At 41.4% G+C, this 9,656-nt stretch overlaps 1 protein-coding gene across 1 annotated transcript in view; it reads right to left on the bottom strand.

Annotated features, from left to right (window-relative positions):
• Nucleotides 1-2,699: 2,699 nt before the first annotated feature.
• SHC4 (SHC adaptor protein 4) overlaps nt 2,700-9,656 on the bottom strand; it is a 32,592-nt gene continuing 25,635 nt past the window's right edge. Inside the window, exons 8-12 of the mRNA XM_027644648.1 lie at nt 9,363-9,540; nt 7,951-8,011; nt 6,381-6,560; nt 4,658-4,911; nt 2,700-3,926 (exon numbers count right to left, since the gene is read on the bottom strand). Coding sequence (XP_027500449.1) covers nt 3,771-3,926; nt 4,658-4,911; nt 6,381-6,560; nt 7,951-8,011; nt 9,363-9,540 — 829 coding nt within the window. The 3' untranslated portion in view covers nt 2,700-3,770. The remainder of the gene's footprint in view (nt 3,927-4,657; nt 4,912-6,380; nt 6,561-7,950; nt 8,012-9,362; nt 9,541-9,656) is intronic.

Raw genomic sequence — 9,656 nt, 5'->3', positions numbered from 1 at the left:
TCAACCCCCTCAGGGCGGCGGCGCGGGGCCATCGCTGCCGTTACTCGCTGCACCTCCGGCGGGGTCCCCGGGGCCGACGGAGCGCGCTCCGACCCCCAAACCCACCGTCACCGCCGGGGCCGCCACAGCCACGGCCACGCTTCCGCATCACACCCGGCCCGCGCCCGACGCGATGATTGACAGCCTCGGGCGCCAACCGGCGGCCAAAGCCGCGCCCGGCCGTGCTGACTGACAGCCACAAGCGCCAACCGTGCGGGAGGGCGGGAGGCGGGGGGCGGAGCGCGCCCCGGGCCCGCCCCCGCCGATTGTTTGAAAGCAGGCGCGCATGGCCGCGGGAACGCGTCCGGCGAGCTCATTGGCCGAGCAGACGGCCAATGGCAGTGGCTGTTTCATGGAGGGGCGGGGTCTCTCTGCGGCGCCATCTTGCGGCGGGACAGGGCGGTTGCCTGGCAACGCCCGGCCACGGGGTGACGTCATGCGCCCGCGAGCTCGCCCTCGCGACAGTGTCACGATAGCGCTGAGGGATCGCAGGCGCCTCCCCTCGCCCGACACCTTCCCCAGGCAGCGTTCTTAGGGTGCTTGGGGAACCCCCTCTGCCTCGAGAGCTCAATCTCCCTAAAAAATTAAAAGCTTCTCTCTCAGAACGCATTTCTTCTACAGAATTGCCTGTAGGAAGCATTACAAAAAAAGAAGAAGAAAAAAAAAAGAATAAACCCCAAATCCGAAAGGTTTTGTGGACAAAGGATGTTCGTTGCAGTTTGTACATCTGTACACCCCGTGTACATCTGTACAGCCCTGAGAGGGAAGGGGAGCGGTAGGAGCAGAGGCTTTCGGGTCGGTTGTCACAATTTTACTGATGGAAGTGAGCACCTAATACCTTTCAGTGAAATTTATGGGAGCTTTGAAAAAAATGGACACGCTATGCCTTGTAAATGTACCATTATAGGCAAAATTAGCTGGTTTTTCCAGGGGGATTCTAGTAACCATCGGAACAGGTTAATCAATTCTCAGCATTGTGACAGGCATTAAATGACTCAGAAACCAATAACAAAAAAAGAGTCTAAATGTGTCTGACAATTCATATTCAATTTCTCAAGAACAGTATTTTGGAAAACTTTCAGGCAACTTTTTTTCTCTTTTTAGTATAATTACTTGTAAGAGCTCCACACAGGAGCTGCCAGTGTACTTTACATGAGATGGCTGCTCCACAGAGCAGCATGAATTAAAAAAACAGCATTAATAACTCAAGGCATATAAATGTTAAAAACAAAAAGCTGATAATGAATATAGTTTATTCTAGGAAACAATTGTCTATAATGCATGGATGTGTTGTGTTTGATTTGTATCTGTAATTAGTTGGATTCTTTGCTTTCTGTCACATCAAGACATTTTGAGATACTTGTTTATTGCAGTGGCACCCAATTACCTACCTTTCCTTTCTTTTCCTTCAACGTTCTGCTTCAGACACTTAAAAAAAGATTCAGGAGCATAAAAACAGAGATTTGGGTCTTTTTAACTTTTTAAGCTAGTGATATTCAAAGAGGGAGACACAGACTGCACCATCTTGTGATCCAAACATCACACACTGGCTGTGGATGTTCTTATGCATTGGTAAAGTGAAAACTGATGAAGTGAAAAAAGTCCCTGAGTCAGCATCTTGACTGGCAAAGTCAAACAACTTTGATCTCATACTATCATAACTCCAAATGCTCTTATTCTGGTCATGAGTAACTTGGATTTGTACTAAAAATAGAGACGGAGTTCTGCACATCTTCCTTCTATGACCTGTCACAAACCTCAGCTTTGATGCAAATATCAAACGAGCCCTATGCAGGTCTTTCTCTCCCCTTGACATGCCAGAGAAGTAGCTGGCTTTGCTTCACTGTTTGATCTATAAAGTCATGTCAAGCACATTATGAAGTTGGGTAAGACGTGAGAATGGAAAGGCTGTTACTCAGGGGTTTAATATTCCAGTCCCAGTTTCTTCTCAGCCATCCTTGCCAGGGCACGAAGCTCCAGCATGAGCTCCTGCTGGAGGCCTTCATCTGTGAACACCTTGCATAGGATAGAACAGGCATAAGCTTGGGCTTCCTGTCTGAAGGCATCAAACATTCCAGATTATTAGCAGAGAATTGAGCTGCTAATGTTTTAAAACCTCTCATTTCTTCAGTATATGTAATTGAGTATTCTAATCATGTTATTATCAAGGAATGAAATGCATTTTATGGCTATTGGCTGAGGATAAGAATAAAGATCTTTCCTAGTCAGCTCTAAGTGTGGCTCTTTGCATTATATTTTCCCCTTCAAAGAAGCTTGTTTTCAATAATTTTATCTGTATATGACCTCTTCGCCTGTTTTCCAGAGGAAAGAGCTCATACTACAGTGTCCCACTTAACATGAGCACAGGCAAGAGAACAGAATGTATTTTTTATAGTCAAATCTTCCAGCAATTGCTGAACTCCACAACAATTGTCTGCCTTAGGAACCTGAGCTGGTGGGCTGGGAGACAGAGAGAATTATCTCTGCTCATGCCAGAGGACATTGTTTATCTTAAAGGCACAACTTTCTCAGGCCATCACCTGGGCTACCAGTTCATTCCTCAAATCTCCCCTGCCTTTTTTCAGTTACTTATTAAATCACTGTTTCTTCAACAGGAAGCGAAATAAATCACTGTTCACTCTGAATGTAGGATTGTTCATATTTAGAGTATTTATTGTGGCAAAACAATTAATAGATTTTCTTTAAAAGACCTTTTTCCATGTTTAGGAACAAATGGACTCTACGTGAAGAGAGGGGAAAACTGTATCTTGTTTTGGAAAGAACACTGAATAAGGACACATGCAAAGTTCAAACATCTTTCAAATACATTTTGAGTTTTCTCTCAAAATGTATTAGTTCTGTTCAGCTTTTCTAGTTTGTAAACAACTATGTAATCAATGAAAATATATTTAGTCTACCTTTAAAAAGATGTCTCCAGTATTAATTGATAATAATAGTAAAATCATACGCAAGACAAAAATATTAGGATCTAGCATGCTTGTCCTTTAACAAGTTCTATTCCAAAATTATGTTACATATATTAATTTCAACTTTGTAAGTGTTCATAATCTCAAATCTTTGAGTAGTCAGTGACAAAAAATGATTAAGAAACTGGACAGTCTTTCTGTATTGTGAACACTATTCATTTCAAACGTTACTTGCTAGTAAAGTGCTGTTACAAGCAAAATGAAATTGTTAGTGTGTATTGAAAGATGACATTTTAGTAATATTCAAATTGTACTTGTTTTTGGCAAATAGTTAAAAGCTTAGACATGTTGTTTAACCACCCAAAACTAATTCATTATAAATAACATTGGTTTCCAATAATTCTATGCTAAAAGGCACATACTAATGTTCCAGCAGTTCATTCAAGTGAGCTTTTGTATGTAGAGTTTTAATTGTGCTTTTAAATAGTTACTGATTCAGTATGACCTTGAAAGTGACATTTGTGCATGTCTAAAATACCTTCTCACAAATGAATCTCGCACTTGGAAGGTGTAATTTTGTTAAGATTAAGATTATATGTATCTATATAACTATGCTTGTTGATCTCTATAGATCTACATAGATATACACATATACATATATTCATACATACACACACAAAAGGGTTTCTTCTGGAACAGCAGCAGAAAGTGCAGTCTATATTTTTTTGAATTGTCTTCATAATAGAAAGTTCTCGGTACAGTTTTCGGATATGAATTGTTTTGGGATTTGTGAGATCCAAGGGATTATTTGTGATATTGCATGTGTCCCATATTACTCTCTTTCCTTACAGGCTGCTTCAAGCTCACTTCACTTCCAGAGGAGATGATTGGCAAATTATTTTCCATGTGATACTGAATAAGATGACCCACACTATCAAATATATGGTCTTTGGTTCTCACCTAACGAGAGAAGCAAAAAAAAAATAAATTTATGGTTAGATTGTGCTTATAACTAGTTGGACATGATCCTAGCACATTAAAGTCAAAAGGCATTTCAGCCACTGAACTCACTGGAGCAGGACCATTTGGCTGCAGACAGCAATTCAGATCTGTCCTTCGACCCGCCATTAGCTGACATGAAGAGCAGAGGACTGAGCTAAACAGACTGTATGTAGAACTGGGCTGATGCTGCAAAGGGGAACTAAACAACTTTTTCTTTTTTCTCCACAGAAGAGATATTTTCTTTCCTAAATCCCATTGAGGATTACTTTTCTGATTTACTCCCTCCTCAGAGATGTCACTCAAGAGTGACATCCTCCAGCCCTGAGCAGAAACAAGTAGAATTGAAGTGACAACAAACCAGCTCTACCTTTTTTGTATCCAGAAATTCATTATTTAAGGTTAGGGTTAGTTTTCTAGCAATATAATATCAACTCAAAATTTGTGCTAAGGGTATACACTAATTATTAGCATCTGGACTAACAACACTATTTAAGTGCCTCACTTCTATTTCCATGGTACTTCAGCACTTATAAGTTCTTGAATTGAACTCTCAAACCTACTGAAGCCACTGGCTACATTTAAATTAACCTGGATGGAATCAAATCAGTTCCACTTCCTGGAATGCACCCGTGCATTTTGATTGAAATACCTTAGCAGCACTGAAATTTCAGTGTATGAAATATTCATACCTTGCCTTCAGGATCCACCAAGAGCAGATGCTTTGCTTGCCCTCCCTGAAGTCCACTGAGGACAAACTGCCCAGGTGACGTTGTGCTCTCTCGCACCAGAAAATCCCCGTCATTGACTAAGAGGCTCTCTGCTGCTTTCCTGTTTAATTTGCCATGGTAACAATCTTCATTCTTTAGCTGTTGCTTTATTTGTGGCAGAACACAGAGACCAGCTGTGTTGCTTGTGGCACTCTGCTGAATAGCTTCGGGTAACTCTGAAATGAATTGAAGGGAAATGTATTGGACACCTCACCTAGAACTTCATCCTAAAAGGATGCAAGACAGTATTTTTATAGCTTTTTAAAAATTCAAACGATTCAGTCTTGAAGCTGTGGTCAAACCAACCTTACAGACTGTAAGAATATGCACACATGAATGCTCAAAGCCCTGCAGTGCATTAGGTAGAATTATCACACCATCTCCTCCCCTACCTTAGATGGCAAAACCTTGGGTCGCTAGGCAACAGAGAATAAAACCAGGAATTTTTCTGATGCTATACTGGTTTGGGTTTATGTTTCTTTGAGCATATTAAAAAGTCAAGTCTTCTCTGTAAAAACAAGATTTTTGTTGGCTTTTTAGCTTTTTTTTTTAAGATCTTGTTTTTCCTTCTTCCTTAATGAGCTCTGAAGAGATTGTCACAGATCACTGGGAGAGTCATGTTGAGTGGCTCCAGCTCTGTGCAGGAATGTAAGAGAACATAGCCAACATAGCCAGAAGGGAAGGATTACGGCATGATGCATTTGCTGTGAAAAAACGAACAATTACTGAATGTACTAAAAAAACTGGGTGGTTTGGGATATAGCCAGTCAGACTGCAAATGATTCACAGGCAGGGTTCTTCTAAGGAAAATAAGAGGATACCACTTCTTCAATGGAATTGTGCAACCTAAGGCTCCTCAGGATATAGGCAGTTCCTTTTAGAGCATGATACAGCCCCAGGTTGGAAATGTCTCAATGGTCACAGATTTCGTTTATTGTAGTTCTGCCCAGTCCTTTGTCCACTTTCTCATGTGGAGCCAACTCTGACAGAGAAAACACTCAGTGGGAAACCATAAAAGGCAAAGCTAATAAAGTCTTTTCAATAATGAGGACAATCAGTAGCAACTATATAGTTATTTAATGGATATCCACCACTTTGAGTCCATAAATCAAGTTTTAATTTGACACACATTTAATAGACACTACTGATCAGACAGTTCGATTTAGAAATTATTGGATGAAATTCAACAGTCACTTATGGAAGAACTGAGAAAAGACAGTCACAATGATCCCACTTTGACCTTGCATGCTACTGCCTGTGAAGCAAAGCCATCTGAGGTAACTTCCACCTTCAAGTGGTTAAGACCTTGAGCATACAGGAGAACCCTCCTCCTTGAGGCATGCCACTGTCCCAAGGTTTTGTTTCATCTTAAAGATTTGCTTATCATTACTTGTGGAACTCTGTATATTGTCATCAATCGACTACAGAAGATGAAAGGTTACTCTGCTTGTTTACTGTCGATATTTTTACTCTTTAATCCCCTTTCTCCTGAATTTAACAAGCAAAAGCAGCAAGCAGGATAGATTTCTTCCCCCCGCCTTTTCCGTATCTCTTATGGGAAAACCCAGCCTTTCTCCCTGCACACAGGTGACAAGGCCCCTTATTTTCAGGGCTTAGGCAGACACGGTGTTGCAGTGGGACCTACTGGGCTGGCGCAGAGGGCTCCCCTGGCTCTGTGCTGCTGCTGTACCACGGGCTGTGCAGGCTGCAGGCTGCAGGGACTGTGTGTTGATGTAACAAGGGTCGTCAAAGAGATCTGTTTTGTAGGCAGGTTTCAATACTGTTGCCTCTTTTTTTGTCTTCTGTGATCTTTCATCACAATTACCTGCAATTGGTATAAAGTATGCACAGATTTCCTTGGGTTTTCTTTTTTTTCAATCTCAAGTAACTGTAAAAGCTGAAATAGGAATGATGTACTTCTTTATATCCCACTAAAGTAATTCAGAAGGAAAAGAAACATGGGCAGATGAAACATGGGCATGTTTTTCCTTATGGCTAGAAGGCACAAGGTACACTATCCAAAATTAATTAGAATCAAGTTTTCAAAAATGTTCTGCACTGGTTCAGTTCTGCTTCAATCGATGTCAGCAGTGAACTCCACACTGATTGGAAAGAAATTAATATATATGACTCTACAGAGACACAAACACCATATACATTGTTTGTTGCAAACCCTTTCCTTCCCCTCTGCACCACAAAAAGAGCTTGTGGGAAGCTGAACAATTCTCTCTCTTGCTATTCTGGTGGACCAGGAAAGATGGAGGGGTCTGGCACTTTGTGGCTCTGGCTGGAGAGCCAAAGCCACTTCTGTCAGGTCAGGATTCAAGCCTAGGAACAGGCTCACAGAATATCCCCTGCAGGGTATGAAAATAATAGCACTGCAGCTTGCCAAATAGCAGGCATATTTTTGCTTTTCAGCAAACGTTTTATTCATAGATCTATTCATTCATTCTTTTATTTGTTCACCCTCTCTTTGTAGAAACCATTTGATTCTCCCTCCCTTGAATCGGAAATAACACAAGACAGTGAAGTATCCCCTGCAGGCAGAGTAATGGATCACTTCAGAGCAGTGCAGGTGGGAATTCAAAAAGGACCTCATTGTGCAGGGAAAGAGATAAGCTGAGAAATGTGCTCAGGGCATCAGCTGTGGCCAGGAAAGACCAGAAAGAGATGGAGGCTGATGATCTCCTGGGGTCCCTGAGAGCAGGTTTTGCTAAAGGCAAATTGATCCTGGGCACAAAGCTGCCTAAGGCAGGGGAAGGGCACAGTCACACTGAGAAGTCAGTGATGCTGAAGCCAAAGGACCAGGCTCTGTTGGAACAACAATCTGATACTAATAATTTGGGTTTCACTGAGCATTTGTAGGGGGAAGGGGTATATTCAAAGACTGAAATGTAATGAAGTATCTTCCTTTTTCAAAGGGTATGAAAAAAGGGAATAAAACAACAAAGAGTATGAAAGAGAATTAAAAAAACAAAGAGCTACTGTACAGTATCATGAGAAGTAAAATAAGACTGCCAGCAGACATGAAGATAGATTAGTGGCCTTTAGAAAAGCTGTAAGGCTTTTTTGTCTGCCCTTCATCTACGGAACTAAAAATGACCCACTAAATAGAACACTTTTCACCATTGTATTGAAAGCCAAGGGACAGTTCTCTCAGGCAGCCTGCCTTGGTTAATTCTGCTTATGCATGAGAAGGAAAAGAGAGTACATACCCACAGCCTTGTTTTCTTCTGGACAATTTTCATATATATTGATGAATGTTGGGCTGCCTGTCTGTAGAAAAATTGTAAAACCAGTCACATAAAGCAGTCCCTTAGAAAACTCAGGCAACTTTAAAACATTCAAGCACTAGTTAGTTAACATACTGGTAACTAAACATATCTTCTTCACCAAAAAATTCCCATCTCCTCAAATAATATTTCATGCTGATACTTTTCTTCCTGCAGGGTGTCATGTCTGGACTCCAACCTCACAGAGACCATTAACTGCCCAGTTATGTATCCAAGGTTTAGTATATACAGTATAACTCCTAGGTAAGAAAGTTCACATTTCCTTATAAATGTCCCTTGTGATAAAAACAAGGAGAAATAACTACAGGTATATCACGGTTTGAAAGTGAAATGGTCACCAAGTTGTCTTGGAACAGGAACTGAAGGGAAAAACACAAGGTAACACCGCATGGTAAACAGGCATTTACTTTTACATGCTACAGGGTAACTCCTTGGAACAACTGGCAAGCTTCAGGTGCAAACTCATAGTACAGTAAAACACTTTTAGAATTAGAGAACTGGGGAGGTGGAGACCACCAGGCCCACAGCTGAGTTGTAGAGTATGGTTGGTGTTCAAGCAAAAAATGGAGGGAGCAGTAGCACAGCAACACAGAGCAGCCTGGGAGCAGTGGCCACCAAACACAAGTAACATTTGGGAGCAGCAAATTTTTAGACAGAACCAACTGGATTCCAGCAGGCACATGAGTGTGCTCCCTCCAAACAAAGCAGTGGTGCCTGTTTTCCTGAATGGAAAAAGGATGGTGTTCCCAAGGATTCACTCAGCAGGCTGTAAAGTCTGTGCAGCCAGTCTGAACTTGGCTCTTTTTACTCCCTGATTGGTTTTTATTCCCCACTATCCCAGACAAGAGCCACAGATATCTGCATCTTTTGTGGCTGATTTAACAGAACCTCTTGAAACACTCCAAGAGTAATGAATGTTGTGTATGTATTGCAATCAGTTGATGTTGTATGTATAAGTTGTAGAGCATAATGGAAAGGATGAAATATTTATCAGATCACAGAATCAGGAGCCAGGAGGTCCCAGATTTTGCAGATGTTCTCTCAGACAAGCTATTTAAATCGGTATCTATTTTCTTCTTACAGCTAACGAGTGAACAAGGGAATATTACTTGGTCTCCTAAAAGTACTCTAAGGACAAACCAGTTAATATTCAGAAAGTGCTTTGGGATTCAATTATGTACTAAGCATCATTAAATCTAGCCTAAAAAACCTTTTCCCAGGATAATCAGGACCTGGTTCTGATGTTAATGCCATGCTTTAACACCACAGTAACATTTTATTATTCATTCCCATAATAGGCAACGAATATTTATCCCAGAAGATGATGTACTTACTGAGCAATACTGCTTTTTGTACTGGATAGGACACTTAGCCCTTTGGTCTGTTTGCACTTTCATTCTCATGTCTAACACTCCACCGGTGGGAGGCTCCTTCCCTGGAATTTCGTTGTAATATTCATGATCCTGCCTCTCCTGTGAATTCCCAGCTGATCCATTAGTATTTGCTGCCTCACTGAAAAAAAATATGGGGGAAAAAAAAGCTACTGATGTAATCAATTGCTTTCTAGTGTAGGCAAATGTCCCCAGTGTCTGCACATTGCACAATACACAGATCAGCCATATGGAGGC

The sequence above is a fragment of the Corapipo altera genome, unplaced genomic scaffold (assembly GCF_003945725.1).
Source record: "Corapipo altera isolate COAL_440 unplaced genomic scaffold, ASM394572v1 50, whole genome shotgun sequence".
Taxonomy (NCBI): domain Eukaryota; kingdom Metazoa; phylum Chordata; class Aves; order Passeriformes; family Pipridae; genus Corapipo; species Corapipo altera.
The sequence above is the reverse complement of the archived record's forward strand: the minus strand, read 5'-3'. Positions and strand labels throughout refer to the sequence as shown.